At 38.2% G+C, this 16,659-nt stretch overlaps 1 protein-coding gene across 1 annotated transcript in view; it reads right to left on the reverse strand.

Moving 5' to 3' along the window:
• MROH2B (maestro heat like repeat family member 2B) overlaps positions 1-10,591 on the reverse strand; it is a 74,232-nt gene extending 63,641 nt beyond the window's left edge. Inside the window, exons 1-5 of the mRNA XM_003792993.1 lie at positions 10,564-10,591; positions 9,396-9,457; positions 6,893-7,003; positions 5,161-5,320; positions 4,367-4,465 (exon numbers count right to left, since the gene is read on the reverse strand). Coding sequence (XP_003793041.1) covers positions 4,367-4,465; positions 5,161-5,320; positions 6,893-7,003; positions 9,396-9,457; positions 10,564-10,591 — 460 coding nt within the window. The remainder of the gene's footprint in view (positions 1-4,366; positions 4,466-5,160; positions 5,321-6,892; positions 7,004-9,395; positions 9,458-10,563) is intronic.
• Between the last annotated feature and the right edge of the window lie 6,068 nt (positions 10,592-16,659).

The raw sequence follows: 16,659 nt of genomic DNA on the forward strand, positions 1-16,659 counted from the left end.
AATGGCTAAATAGTATTCCATGGTGTACATATAGCATAATTTATTAATCCATTTATTTATCAATGGGCATGTGGGTTGTTTCCACATTTTTGCAATTGTGAATTGTGCTGCTATGAACATTTGGGTGCAAATGTCTTTCTTATAAATGGCTTTTATTCCTTTGGGTTTGTAGGGTCAAAATGTAGGTCTATTTTAAGTTCTTTGACAAATCTCCACACCACTTTCCATAGAGGTTGACCTGGTTTGCAGTCCCACCAACAGTGTATGAGTGTTCCTTTCTTTCCACATCCATGCCAGCATCTGTTAGACGTTATTGTGAGCCATTCCAACTAGAGTTAGGTGGCATTTCAATGTGGTTTTGATTTGCGTTTTCCTGATGATTAGACTTAATGAGCATTTTTTCAGGTGTTTTTTTGGCTATTAGACTATTGTCAAAACAGAATTTTCTGTTCATGTCTCTTGACCAATATCTAACAGGGCTGTTTGATCTTTTCTTGTTAATTTTTTTGAATTCTTTTTAGATTCTGGTAATCGGTCCTTTATCAGATGTTTAGCAGGCAATTATTTTCTCCCATTCTGTAGGTTGCCTATTTGCTTTGCTGACTGTGTTATATTGGTTGTGCAGAAACTTTTTGACTTGATCAAAGCCCGTTTATTTATTTTTGTTGTTGCAGTGATTGCCAGTGGGGTCTTCTTCATAAACTCTTTCACTAGGCCAATAGCTATATGTTTTTCCCACACTTTCTTCTAGAATTTTTATAATTTCACACTTAGGTTTAAATCTTTTATCCCAAACACTAACTTTTGTGAGTGGTGACAGGTGTGTGTCCTGTTTCAGTCTTTTACATCTAGCTAACCAGTTCTTCCAGCATCATATATTAAATAGGGATTTGTTTCCACAGTGTATGATGTTTTCTGCTTTGTCAAAGATCAGATGGCAATACAAGTTTTATTTCATCTCCAGATTTTCTGCTCTGATATATATGTCTCTATTTTTATGTCAGTATCATGCTGTTTTAATCAATATAGCCTTGTAATATAGTCTGAAGTCTGGTAAAATGATGCCTTCATATTTGTTCTTATTTTATACGATTGTATTGGCTATTGGGGGTCTTTTCTGATTTCACACAAAGCATAGAGCTATTTTTCCAAGATCTGCAAAACATGTTTTAAAAGGAATTGCATAGAATCTGCAAATCACCTTAGGAAGCATAGGCATTTTAACAATATTGATTCTACCAATCCATGAGCACAGCATGTTTTTCCATCTGTTAATATCCTCTGCAGTTTCTTTTCTCAGTGTTACATAGGTTTTCCCTATAGAGATCCTTGACCTCCTTTGTTAAATATATTCCAAGTTATTTCATTTTTCTTTGATGCTATTGTGAAGAATATTATGTCTTCTATTTTATTCTTAGGTTGGCTATTGTTGGCATATATGAAAGCTACTGATCTGTGCACAGTGATTTTGTATCCTGTGATGTTGCTATATTTATTTATCAATTCAAGAAGACTCTTGGTTGAGTCCTTGGGGTTTTCTAAGTATAAGATCATATCATCAGCAAAGAGTGATAGTTTGATCTCTTCTGTCTCTGCTACCCCTCTTTGGATACCCTTGGTGTCTTTCTCTTTTCCAATTGCTCTTGCTAGAACTTCCAGGACTACACTGAATAGTAGTGGTGATAGTGGGCATTCTTGTTGGTTCCAGGTCTAAGGAGGAACACTTTCAATTTTTCTCTATCCAATATGATGTTGGCTGTGGGTTTGTCATATATAGCTTTTATCATTTTAAGGGATTCCCCTTCTATGCCTATTTTCTTAAGTGTTCTTATCATAAAAGTGTGCTGAATTTTGCTTTTTCTGCATCTATTGAGAAGATCATATGGTCTTTGTTTTTACTTTGTTTATGTGGTGAATTATATTTATAGATTTGTGTATGTTGAACCAGCCTTACATCCCTGGGATGAAGTCTACCTAGTCATGATGAATTTGAATTCTGTTTGCTAGGATTTTATTGAGAATTTTTATATTTACATTCAATACAGATATTGGTTTGTAATTCTTCTTCTTCTTCTTCTTCTTCTTCTTCTTCTTCTTCTTCTTCTTCTTCTTCCTCCTCCTCCTCCTCCTCTTCCTCTTCTTCCTCTTCTTCTTCCTCCTCCTCCTCCTCCTCCTCCTCCTCCTCCTTTCCTGGCTTTGGTACTAAGGTGATATTTGGTTCATAGAATGAGTTTGGGGGCAGGGCTGTCATTCCTTCTTAATGTTGTGGAATAGATTCTGCAATGTGGGTACAAGTTCTTCTTTGAAGGTTTGGTCAATTCTGGTATAAATCCATCTAATCTATGACTTTTTTGTTAGAAAAATTTTTATTGTTGCTTCAATTTTGGTGCTTGATGTTGGTCAGCTCAGGAGTTCTCTTTCTTCTTGGCTGAGTTTAAACAGGTAGTATAAATCCAGGAATTTTTTCATTGCCTCCACATTTTTATATTTATGGGCATAGAGATTTTTACAGTATTTAGTGATGATATTTGAGTATCTGTGGTATCTGTTGTTATTATACTTGTTTCATTTTCAGTTGAGCTTATTAGAGACCTTACTTTCTGTTTCTGGTTAATCTGATCAAAGGATTATCAATTTTGTTAATCTTTTCGAAGAATCATCTTTTTGCCTCATTAATCTTGTATATAGCTCTTTTGTTCTTGATTTCATTTAGCTCAGCTCTGATCTTGGTAATTTCTTTTCTTCTTCTGAGTTTTGGATTGGTTTTCTCTTCTTTTTCCAGTTTTTTGAGGTGGTTCAGTAGATTGCTGATTTGCTGTCTTTGTGATTTCTGGATGTGGACATTTAAGGCAATGAATTTCCCTCTCAGGACTGCTTTTGCAGTATCCTGCAGGTTTTGATAGCTTGTGTCACCCTCATTATTTAGTTCAAAGAATCTTTTGGGTTTTGCCTTTCTCTCATCCTTTACTCATCTATTATTACTCAGCAATAAGTTGGATAGTTTTCATGACTTTGTATGGGGATGAGTGTTTCTGTTGGAATTGATTTATATTTTTATTCCATTGTGATCTTTAAAGATGCATGGCACAATTTATATTTTTTAACAATTGTTGAGGCATGCTTTATGGCCTAGGATGTGATTAATCTTGAAGAGTGATTCATGAGCCAATGAGAAGAATGTATATTCAATAGTATTGGGGTGAACTGTTTTGTAAATGTCTGCTAAGCCCATTTGGTTTGTAAATATCTGTTAAGCCCATTTGGTTTAGAGTCATGATTAAGTCCAAAGTTTCTTTGTTAATTTCTGCTGGGAGGATCTGGCTAGTTCTGTTAGTGGAGTGTTGAAAACCCTGGAAATTATGGCATTATTGTTATACATTTTGTTAAGGTCCAGTAGAATTTGCTTGACGAATCTTGGAGCCTCTACGGTGGGTCAATAAATACTGAGGATTGATATATCTTCCTGTTAAATTGCTCCCTTGACCAATATATACCATCTACCTTTGTCAGTTTTTACTTTTGTTGCTTTGAGAACAATGTCATAAGCGATGAGAATTGCAGCTGCCACGTTCTTTTGGTTTCCATTTGCATAGGATCTCGTTTCCCAGCCCTGTGGACGAACCTTGGATTCTTCATTAGTGTCATTACCTTTTACTAGAGGATTTGTAGAAGATTTGTGATCATAGTTCTCTTGTTTGTTTTTCTTCCTTCTATGTTTTTTGTATCTTGGTTACTTTCTTTACTTATGATTTTAATGACATTCCATTATATTAGTGTCATTACCTTTTACTTTTGGGTAGAGAGGATTTGTGATCATAGTTCTCTTGTTTGTTTTTCTTCCTTCTATGTTTTTTGTATCTTGGTTATTTTCTTTACTTATGATTTTAACGACATTCCATTATAATCAGATGCCAGAATTTACCCCTACTTCTAAGAGCTGGTAAGTGCTTATAATCATTGCAGAGAAAGTGAAACCCAATGAAAGAAGGAGCCAGTAGAAATGGAGGCTGTAAAGGGCAGTGACTGTGTGGTCCTGTAGACCTGGGTTTGAATACCATGTCTATATCTCATTGACTCTGCCATCATTTGGGGAACATTGCAAAATTTTCATGCCCTTCAGTTTTTAATCTGTGAAATGGGCTAATAATGCTGACCTTGCAGAGTTGCTGGGAAGACTGCCTGAGATTATTTCCTGATGAAGACTTTCCACATGGCAGGCACTCAATAAATGTAGCCTGCCATGTGGAAAGTTTTAAATAATAAATGGACTGGAGTTAAGGCAAAAAGGAGACTTTTCCTCAGTTTGAAAGACTAGTATAGTCTGTGGTATAGTCTTAAGTAAAGAGGAAATCACAGGAGTACCCACCAATGCAGAAAGTCCCTTTCATGTTCTCATCCTCGGCCAGCCTGAGCATGGTCTGCATGGTGAGCAGGTTCATCATCATGAAGGGGATGCTCTGGGACACTGCAGTGGGGGCGACAGGAGAGAGGCATTGTCTATCTCTGCACACTGGGGGTTCTGTGCTTCCTCTCATAAGAACAGGGATCCTTTTAGAACTCCATTGAGGAGGGGGATACGCAATACGAAGTTATTCCTACTATCCCCCTTCTCCCTCCCCACCTCATGCCAGGCTATGGTGAGAGAATCAATGAGTGGCTGGTTGTAAGTGAGGCCCTAGAAACTGTATAACCACCTGCAGCTGTTTTTCAGTAGCAATTGCTTATTTGGATAATTATTTTGTTAATGCTAGTCTCTCCCACCAGACCTTGCCTGTATACCAAAGCCACATATAACACATGTACCAGGTGCTCACCAAATATCTGTTAAATAAAGTAGGAAGAAACAGTAGGAAACAATCTAGGTGTTCAGTGGTTTGAAGAATATGGCTGATCAAAAATGTGCTTCTGCAAATGGAAAGCCAAATGTAGGGCAAGGTGAGGATGACAGAGAATCCAGCCAAATTCAGAGCAGTCTGGACTAATGGCTGGTCAGCGGGCTCATCTATGCTTATTAACAGCTGCCCACATTCCCATATCAATATTTTTTAGTGCAGCAGAAGGTAGAGATACTCTCTTTTTTACCATTTGCTCCCGTTTAAGTTTTAGACAATTAGGGGTGGTCCTTTCCTGAGGAAAATATGGACAGTGTTCCTGCCATACCATAGCTGGTTGCCAATTCAGCCAGGGCAAGCACAACAAATTCATTTGGTAGCTCTAGGATCCTGAAGTTACTCTGTACTTCATACATAACAGAGTTGAAATCATGTGCAGCAAGAGACACCAAAACCTCACCAGCTAGCATTCTGATTTCTCTGGGAATCTGAGGAAGAAAGGAAAAATGATAATTACAAGAGGAAGAGCAAAGTGAGTTTACAGACAAGAATGAGTCTACATAATTTTTATTAAGTTCCTCTAGCTTCAGGGTACAGAGAGAACAGTATGTTTCAATACTGCCGCTGTCAGATAGTTGGGAAAGCAGAAGGAATTGGAGTGCACTTAAAAAATTAGTTTTGATAAGCTTCTTGTAAATTTGGGGTCAATAGATGTTCTCTTGCTAATTGATCAGGTACCAGGAACATAGGATTTATATTTTATGTTTATGTGATCTAAGTACTATGATTAAAAGACAGAAGCAAATGGTGAAAGGAGATGGAGTTAGAGTTGAAAGGTTTGCTTTGGGTATTATCCTGGTAATTATCTTAGATAGTGAAGCTATTGGAAAAGATTTCTGCTTTTGGTGATGGTAAACTAAGTACATTTGATCAACACTCCTGCTGAGGAAAATAAAAATACCTGGACAAGATACTAAAAAAACATACTCGTAAGACATTAGGAAGCTCACAGTATATGAGAGTAGAAAGAGTTACTGAGTTGAGAATCTGGAAAAGACTGGGAATCCAGAGGGATAAGGCCTGAATTAGAAGCCACTTTGCAGCATTCTGGGGCAGTAGTCAGAGTTTGGGGCCAACCAATGGTAAGAGCTTTGTCATTCCACTGCCTGTCTTTTGGTTCAACACCCCAAAGGGCTGGATTGAGATGAAATGTTAAATCAGTCCTTGCATGAACTGTATGCAGTCCAACTTTGGGTCACAGAAGTGGCTCAGAAATCTCAAGCCATAAAAGTGACTATAGATTGCCAGTCCCCCCTGGCAGTAGCAAGTAAAAATTCTTGAAAGAAAATAACATCATCCTAGAGTTAAAAGTATTTCTACAAATAATTTTTATTGGGCCATACATAGTGGCTCATGCCTGTAACCCTAGCACCTTGGGAGGCTGTGGTCAGAGGATCACTTGAGGTTAGGAAATTAATATCAGCCTGAGCAATAGAGAGACCCTGTCTCTACAAAAAAATACAAAAATTAGCTGGGCAAGGTGGAACACACCTGCAGTCTCCAACTACTCAGGAGGCTGAGGCAGGAATATTGCTTGAGCCTAGGAGTTTGAGGTTACAGTGAACTATGATGATGCCACTACACTCTAGCCACCATGAAAGCCACCCCCTCAAAAAATACATAGTTTCTATTTTGCTACAACGTCTATCAGACAAACTAATGAAAATAAAAAGTCACATGAAAGACTAGAAGGCTACCTTCTAGTTACTTGTTCTGTCATAGATAACTGTGTTACCTTAAAAGAAACCTCTCCAAATGTCAACTTCCTCACCTAACAGGAGGTTTGATAATATCAGCTCTAAAGTCATTTTTAGCTTTGCCTCAGTCTCCTCATCTGTGAAACATAAGTAGCAGGCACTTCAACTCTATTCAAGTTACCAGGAAGAACAAATAAATGCTACTTATCATCCTGAAAGCAATGTAGAAACAGCTCATGGACATTCATATGGGTGCAGCTGTTGTTGCCTTGATGCTGAGCCACTACTGAAGGCCACACTTACCGTCTCATCTCTCATGTCCTTAGAAGCATAATAAATCAACCGTTGGACAATTGCATCATCCAAAATGTCAGAATTCTGAATAATAGAAGTGAGATGACTATAGATGTCTTCCTGGGAATACACAAGGGTATACACAGAAACTTGAGATGCAAAAGCAAAGGAATCAGGCGAAGCTCGAATGAAGAACACAGTTAAAGAAAGCAATGTATAATATCTTTACTACACAGTGGATTTTATATGTCTTAATCGAAGCTTCTTGAACATAATATACATTGCCAGGAGTCAAAGACTTACAAGTAGATCAAAATTAACTCTGAAACTGTTTTAATTTGACTACATTTCACAGACAGGACAGGCTGCCTAGCAATCAAAGTCCCTTGAAAATCACCAGTATAGGGCACTCAAGTGACTACCTGTCACTCTAATTGCTGCCCTTTCTACCAAGGAGTGAGAATCAATCTTACTAGAGAACACATTGTAATTCTCCAAGAGGCTACTAAGCTATGAAACTGGGTCCTCAGGGGGATTGGGGGGCCTTTGTTGAGGCTACTAAGCTATGAAACTGGGTCCTCAGTGGGATTGGGGGGCCTTTGTTTTACTCATGCTTCTGTGGAGAGATGATTGTGGACAACATTTTGGAAAGAGCTGCAGCCTCTGGGAGTTATGAGGTGTGATCAGATGGTGTGTTTGATGGTTCTTCTAAATCTCTTAGGTGGCTACATGTCCTCTGGAAGACGCAAGAGAGACTGGCATTCTGAAAAGCCCAACAGCCTCACATGTAACTCCAGGTACTGCAACCATGTCTAAGGTGGGAAATATTAATAACTTCTTTTGTCTTACTTCTCAGGGATGGTGCTTGGAAAATTTGAGACTGAGGTATAGTTTGTCTTTGCTTTCTGTCCTGTAGGTAATTTCACAACCTGCTTAGCCATCTCTGTGAGTCTCTCTGGCTCTGCGTGTTTTCTCTGCTTTCTGCAGGCTTTGTGCTATTGGGAAGGCTAATGTTTACAGGCCCCTTCCTATATTCCTGACATTCCAGCAGGCTCTTTATCTGGAGTGTTTCATTAATGCTGATAACAGCCCCTGCTAGGAACCAGTAATATACTCACTTTGCAGATGAGGAAATTAAGCCCAGAGAGCTTAATGTGGTTACTGTTACATGGTGATACTATACTTTGATCCCAACAGTCTGACTTTTACCTGGCCCGTCAACCCCTTGGTTTTGTCAGCTATTACTATTCTCTAACTTGACTCCCCCATAAAAATAATTTGCAAATACCTGTCAAAAGTTCATATCCTCTGGTCTCTTCCCTGGAAAGGTTTCTTCAGTACTTCTGGGATCTAGTGATCATTCCCCACCTAATTCTCAATGTTTGAGAAATAGCGCTTGATGGGAAAGTTAATTCCTACTAAGAGGGTGATGAAATGTTTTTCAGCCATGCCTAAATGCAAGCATCATCTCCGTGAGCTTTGAATGCCCAGGTTTTTCATAGACTGATCCAAGGAGATCCATAGTGGGGGCTGCCTGTTGATATTGTCCCAAAACTCTCCAGGGGATTCCAATATGCAGTCAAGGGCTGAGAAACCACTGAATTAAGAGATAAAGGATGAACCTGTGGCCTCAAGGGCATATGTGACCCTCCGGATCCCCAGGTGTAGCCCCTCAACTGAATGCAAACTTTGCAGAACAATACTTCATTAGAAGGATTTCTTCTGTAAAATTTGGATTCACACTCAAAGATCCAGAAGGCTGCATGTGCCTCAAGGCCAGAGGTTCCCCATCCTGGTAGGCCCTGCTCTTCACAGGGAAAAACACTGAAAAATGAGTAGGAGATGATTTTTGGAGTCAGATGGGCTTGCATTTGGATATAGGCCCACTGTTCTCAGTTGGGCAAGTCATGAGACTTCTCGGTGCTTCATCTTTTCCCAGCTGTCAAATGGAAATAGCAATATCTACTTTGTAAAGTTCTTATAAGGAGTGAATATTATACAATGCACCATCGCTGGGAAAACCTCTAGTGCTCTGCGTCTATAATAGATAGGCATTCAGTGAAGGGTGGTTACTGTTATTTTATAAAATATTGTTAAAATCTTAAAAGCCTTTGTTTCTCAGAGAAATACACTTCTAGTTGTGAAATTGCATTACAGAGGAGTAGTGGAGACCCTTTGGGATTTTTGTAGGACCCCTCAAATTAGAAAGGAGGAGGCCATCATTCACATGGCTGTAAGTCTGACATCCCTCTCTTTCCACATCTGCCAGTATAAAGTTATGAAAGGAAACATTCTTTTCCTATCTTGCAGAAGTAGCTGCTATGATTCTTGAAAAGATAAATATCATTATTTAAATATTATATATAATGAGTCCTATTACAACTGCAATTTCTGAACAATCTAATGCCATGTAAGAATCCAGAGAAAAATAAGAGAGTTCAAAGAACATTGTATATGAAACGTTGCAACATCTGGACTTAAAAAAGGTGAATGGAAAAGAGATTTACCCTACCTTGCTAACATTATCTTCCTTGTTCAGCAAGCCAAGAGTAAGGTTAATATCTCCAAACACTTCTAAAATGTACAGAAAAGTAAAAATTAAAATATGTGCTAAAATGACTACCTATTAATTACTTGGCAGTAGTCATAGAAAATTCATTCATTCATGTATTCCCTTCCTCCTACTCCACATCTCTTTCTACTGCCCCCTTTGATTGCGAGCTCTTCAATGGTAAGTACTATCTTATATTTTATATTTCCAGCATACTTGAAAATAGCTGATGCTTGATAACTTTTTTCAAAACCTAAATTAAATGTGGAGGGAAGATATGAGATGCTTGGTTCCTATCCATCCCTCCAGTCAAGCTAGCGTTGCCCTATATATCCTCTCTAGCAAGGCTCAGCTCAAAGATTCAATGAGCTGAATCCCTTACTCCTGACCTGAGTGTTAGCAGGCAGTGGTGCACTGTTTATTTTCCACTCGTCCTCCCTCAATACCTTGTCTGTTTTTTTTTTTCTGTACCTTCTTCACTTCATCTACCCTCCTCTGCCTGCCAGGTTCCTCTTTCTGGTCCCCTGTTCGTGAGCCCTTGCTGTTTTCTGATAATGACCTAAATGTTTTAGCCTTGCACTTCCCAGGAAGATATGTTTTTGGGGAAAAAAACACAATCTAGAAAACTTAAAAATTTAAGTCAAAGAAATTGAGCAATTTCAGGCCACAAGGAATGCTAGTAGGAGACGTGCTTTTCTCATGAGCCTACAAGTAAAACAACACACCTCATTAGTTTAGTGCAGCCTTTTTGGCAAAGCAGAACAGAAGCCATACATGGAAACTGAGGGAAAACATTTACAAAGGACTCTTTTAGTATTTGAAATTAAACAACAAATTGCGTTTCTTTGTTGTGTGGCCACCTTTCCTCCAGGTAGGCTATACATTTTTTAAAGAAGATAAAGAACAGGCCTCCAGCCTATCATTGGTCCATCACAATCAATACGATTTTATTATTTTGAAATAAAGAAAGTACAGAGAGAAATGATCCTACTTTAGCAAACCATTTCATAACACCTCGGAAGTATGCAGACTTCCTGCAATGACACACCACTGCCTAGCCCCTGCAAATGTGTGATTCCACAGACACAAAACACACAGCAGAAGCAGGGCAGGGCCTGGTGACACTTACCTGTGGATTCCTCCATGCCATGAGCCATGTCTCGGCCGTTTCAGGCTCTCTAAAAGCTAGCACCTAAGTATCAGAAATAGTAAGGCAAAAAAAATCAAAGAAGCAGGTTGGCAAGTTTCTCCTATAAGGCTCACATATGGTTCTCTAAATGAAAATTCCTCCTCCACTTGATTGGTACAATGATCTGGAGCTTCCAGCAATGGGTTTGCTGTTACGGATGGTGCTGTATTCTACCACTAAGACATAGTCTTGCTTCTCACCTCCTGCTGACCAAAAAAATGGCTGCATCTCACCAGATATTGTCCTGTTGGTGGAGGCCAGAATATTTGAGAAGGAAGAAATTAGAGACTGGGATTCAAACTATTGTAGACCAAAGGAGTTTCCCTAAACTTAGGTCCATTGATCACAAATTTGAGAATGGTTTTCCTTGGTCACTTTCCTGGCCTGGTGTTGGTAAAGCCTTTATGGTGATCCTGTTGATTGTTGTAAGTGAAAGTCAGTCACACAAACGGGGCATGCTCAGTGGGCTGGAATGCCCATGGGGCAGTTGAATGGAATGTCCAACCGACAGTCGCAAAGCAGAGCTGTCCCTGCCACCCTCAGTGACATGGTCAGGATCTTAGCTTCAGTCCACGCTCAGGGTTTTCTCTAACTCCATTCTCGCTGCATTCATCATATGTAGCAGTAGTTCTATTTCCTGATTACAGGATAATAAGAGTTTTCATCAGGTTGAAATAATTAGTTCAAACAATATTTATTGGCTTGATTTAATGATTTTGCAATGTATACAGATACAAACATTACAATTTACACCTAAATATATATAATTTTATACTTTAATAAGCTTGTGAAAAATTCCATGTCTGCCCCATAAAAATAAATAAAAAATAAAAAAAGGTTTTACTCTGTTAAATTTAGTCTTCTTTGTTTGGGCTTATCATGCTAGTCTATTTTGATTGGTTTGTCATCTAACTTATTGATTATACCTCTAAGTTTCAAGAAAGTTTAAATGATTATACCTTAACTGAGGTACAACCTCATGCACAACCCTCAAAATCCAGTTCTTTCATGCCTGCATGCCTCCTTGCCTTCTAAGCTTTGAACACCCCTTCACAATTCTCAGGGTCTCGTGTCTTTGTTTTGTATTTGCTTTTGACTACATGAACTCTATGAAATTTCCAGGCCTTGCAGTTCTCAAAAAAGCCAGGACATACCCTGCTGGGGTCAGAATTTAAATGTCGTTTCCCTTTTCTATGCCAACTCTTTTTTCTACATTCCTCATAGAAAATTCACATAACAAACTACTACAGAAAGTACTTGCGGAGCACACACCATATCTCAGACACTTTTAGAGCATTTCACTATTTTGATATATGTTCCTTCAACATTTGAGCATTACTATTCATATTTCTCAAAGGAGGGAACCAAGACTCACAGAGGATATGATGAAAGGCAGTTGGAGAGAAAATCGATTAATTTTTACAGCCAGACTTGGTCCTTATTGTCTAGATTTGAGTCAAGTGTTTTAATAGATCAAATTTCTCTAAAGCACTTACTTCTACATTTCCCTTTTGAAACAAATCCTAATTTCATGCTCTTTGTGCCCTACTCAAGCACAAAAGTAGTTCAGTCAAACTTGACTTTTCTTTACTCTGTCCAAATTTAACCAGGTTGCAACCCATGCTCTATGGTAGACTATCCTCTTGAGCAAGACCCATTTAGAACAATCTGATGAACGCCACTCTGTATCTGCCCTCTAGGTTTAGTTTTTACTAATACTGGGTATGTTTGTGTGGTTTCAGAGATGCTTTTAGAGACCGAGGTTCAATTAAAGAAATCAGAGTAAGGGTACAAATTTCAGTTATCACGATAGCTAGTTTATATTGAGACTTTGGGGAAGGGTAAAGTCACAAGGACAGCAAAATTTTCAGGACCTTTAAAATATCCCATGTCCAGTGTGTTCAGAGAACACCTTGATCCTCATGCCTTTAGCTTATATAGTACATATTGGCATCTTCAAATTGCCCTCATATACTTTATTTTATTGAAACTCCACAAGGTAAAAGAGGTCAGTCATTCTTAATTACATTTTATTATATTCTTGAGAAGACCAAAGTTCCACCGGCCTGGCAACTAGTCCAAGGTCTCCTGACTCGGGGAATAACCCCTTTTTCTAATTTCCTTATTGAAGCCAGCAGGTGCTCTCTGTGTGTTAGAACATGGAATTATTGGGAATTATTTTGCTGAACACTGAGGAGCAGGGCAGGAGCAGGGTGCTTCTGCAGGCTTCAAAGCAGAGGTGACAGTTGAGCAAACATCATTCTGGGCCTATGGGTGTCATGGCAGGGACAGCAGTACAGAACGGAGGCAACTATCCCAGGATGCATGGGCTACTGCGTAGGATTTTGTAAGAAAAATTGACATAAGACATTGATAACATAATTGAAAAATATCAGTGTAGACAATGAAAAACACTAAAGATAGCAAGCACAGTTCTCTAAAAACTAACCCTGGATAATATTAGTATAATTCGGAGATGCTACTTCATTTTGCACATTACTCTTCTATCTGGGAAAACCTGCTCCTTTTTTTAGATCAGAGTCTTGGCTCGGCAATGGCAACTTCCCAGCATCCTCCTTCATTTCTGCCGAGCACTAACTGTTGGAATGCTTTTAATGAAGTCCATTACCATTTTGGCAGCTCAACAAGATTTCCAGGAGAGGAGCAAAGGGCTTAGTTTGGAACAAACACATCTCAGATCTGTTTTCTATTATTCATACAGACCACTCAGCTCTTATTTTGTAGAAAACTAGATTAGAGTAAATATTAATTGCTAAATAAATGCATTACTTCTAAGAAGCATAACTCTGTGGTGCCTGGAAACTAGTAAGCTACTTTTCTGGGTGGCATATTCTTTGGGAAGCCTTTTGGTTTTTCCTCAACACATAAGATACACAAAGAGAGCTTGAGTTAATGCTTAAGTGCAAAAGAAGAAGCTTTTTGTGGTTTCTAAGGGCTCATTTGTCTTCATATCCCCATTGCCTACATACTACCAGGCACTCTACATCAACTTTAATTGACCTTACTTCCACTTGTAATCATGTTTCTATTTTGTGATTACATAATTGTCAGGAAGACAAGGACCATATGTACTTTGTTATATATTTGCACCCACTGTGCTTAGCCAAATGCTTTGTGCATGTCTGTTCTTTAATAAATAGATAACCACTAACCATGTAATGAATATACAGTTCACCTGCCTGAGCATATTTGTGAAATTCAAAGAGTTTTCCTAATACAAATCCTGTGGGAAGAAAGAAAAAGACTAGATAGATTAAACCCTCTGTCCATTTCAGGTAGACTGAAATTATGGTCTGATTTGAAATGTATTTCTTTAAACATCTTTTTCAATATTCATTTAGTGGACGTAAGGGGATAGATGATTTTTATTACGTACATGTACAAAGAGACAGATCTATTCGAGGATTTATATGCACTGACCAAGGCAGAATCAGGATTTAAAAATTTGTCAAAATGTTTTCCTTTTCATTTAATTTTCTTGATGTTTCTGGGAGGGCTTCACTTTGTTTCTTTCTGCATGGATTTTACATTTCTGGATTTTTGTGTATCTCAAAACTTGTATAATGACAATGTATATAGCCACAAAGTTGTAGTCTAAAAAGTCAACTCCAGACCCTGAAGAATCCGTGAAATAGAAGCATACCCTATTCTAGATATGAGATGTAGTAAAAGAGAAGTAATAAGCAAGATGAGCAAGCTGTAGTTATAACTGGTCTGTTCATTCTCACATCATCATTCTTTCTCTTAATAAATGAGAGAAAATAAAGTGGCCATCTTTATCCTTGGTTACTTTTATTGGTTTAAAACCTATTGTATCTGTGAATATAGGAATGTCATAACCTAATTATAGCCTTAGAATATGGGAAGGGGGTGGGGATGGAGGTGAGGGAGATTAGTAGGGTCACCTCTATGGTTTATCTTACAAGGGTACAAGTGAATCTTTCTAAAAGCAGAGTATGAACTTTTTAACTCAATAACTAAGAAAATGACATGAAGGTTATGTTGACCAGTTTGATGAGAGTATTTCAAAATGTATGTGAAAACAGCACACTGTACCCCATGATTGCATTAATGTACACAGTTATGCTATAAGAAATAAAATAAAAATAAAATAAAAAAATAAACGAGAGAAAAGTAAATTCTTTGGGGGAAGATATATATGAAGCTATATAGGAAAAAAGATAAAAACTAGCTAAATTTCCCATATCATTTTTTTGTGAATATATTTATTTAAAATTTTTTTTAATAAAATCATAACTGTGTACATTGATGCATTATGGGGTTCAGTGTACTGATTTGATATACAATGTGAAATGCTTACATTGAACTGATTAATCCATCTACAACCTTGCTTACTTATTTGTTGTGGTAAGACAATTATACTCTTTTCTTAATAGTTTTGAAATGTACCGTTGCATTATGCACAATGGTACATTAAGTGAGATCCCCCCAAAATACCCTCCCTCCTCCCCTCCTCTTTCTCTCCTCTTCCGTCCTTTTTTCTGGACTATAGTTATGTTTTACCATTCGTATGAATGTGTAGGTGATTATATATTGATTTCATAGTAGTAGTGAGTACATGGATACTTTTTCTTCCATTCTTGAGATACTTTACTAAGAAGAATATGTTCCAGCTCCATCCAGGAACACATAAAACACATTCCTCCTCCTTCACATAAAATATGTGAAGTCTCCATCTTTTTTATGGCTGCCTAGTATTCCATGGTGTACATATACCACAATTTGTTAATCCATTCATGGTCGATCATATGTACCCATCTTTTAGCTCCCACTTATTCATGAGAACACCTGGTATTTGTTTTTCTGCTGCTGAGATACTCCCCTTAGGAAAAATGTTCTCTAGCTCCATCCAAGTTGCTGTAAGTTGTAGGAGATGCCAACATCCGAGCAAGATGATCAGCAGCTGAGGCGTGGACCTCGGGCCATTCCTCCACAGGAGTTCCTTGTGGGAGGAGCCCGTGCCCTCAGCCCGTAGTCATTGTTAATTACTCCCCTCACCTGTACCATTCCCTTTCAATAAAAGGCTGGTGCGGAGGTTACTCGGGGCTACCCAGAAAGTAAGGGCTAGTCCGCCTTCCACAAGCTTGTACTTCTAATCTGCTTCTCTCCTGATTCCTTCCTGCGCTAACCAAGACCAGGGCCACAGGAGCCCGACGGGTCGCGACAGTAAGTGACAGTTTTCATTTCTTCTCCTAGCTGAGCAGTACTCCATGGGGGGTGAGTGTGTGCACATGTATACATGCATGTGTGTATCTATATCACATTTGCTTTATTCACTCACTTTTCAATTGTTGAGCCCTTAGGTTGATTCCGTATCTTTGCAATTGTGAATTATGCTGCAATACATATTTGGATATAGGTGTGCTATTGATATAATGACTTCTTTTCTTTTGGGTAGATACCTAGTCATGGGATTGCTGGATTGAATGGTAGGTCAACTCTTACTTCTTTGAGGAATCTCCATATTGTTTTCCATAGAGGATGTACTAATGTACAGTCACATCAACAGTATGTGAGCATTCCTTTTCACCACATTCATGCCAATATCTACTTTTTAATTTTTTCATAATGGCTATTCTGATAGCAGTAAGGGACTATCTCATTGTGGTTTTAACTTTTATTTAACTGATGATTAGTGATGCTGAGCATTTTTTCATATGTCCATTGGGCATTTGAATATCTTCTTTTGAAAAACTCTATTTATGTCTTTTGCTCACTTTTTTGTGGGGTTAATTAATTAATTTGCTGATTTATCTGGTTTCCTTGTAGATTCTGGATATTAGGCCTTTGTCAGATGTATAGTTTGCAAATATTTTCTCCCATTCTGTAGGTCGTCCTGTCTATTCATTCTGTTGATCATTTCCTTTGCTGTGCAGAAACTTTTTAACTTAGTCAAGTCCTATTTATTTATTTTTGCTATTGCCTTTGAGGTCATAGTTATAAGTTCTTTGTCTAGTTCAAAGTCCAGAAAAGTTTTTCCTATGTTTTCTTCCA

This window comes from Otolemur garnettii, unplaced genomic scaffold (assembly GCF_000181295.1).
Source record: "Otolemur garnettii isolate 467f Iridium unplaced genomic scaffold, OtoGar3 scaffold00063, whole genome shotgun sequence".
Classification (NCBI taxonomy): Eukaryota; Metazoa; Chordata; class Mammalia; order Primates; family Galagidae; genus Otolemur; species Otolemur garnettii.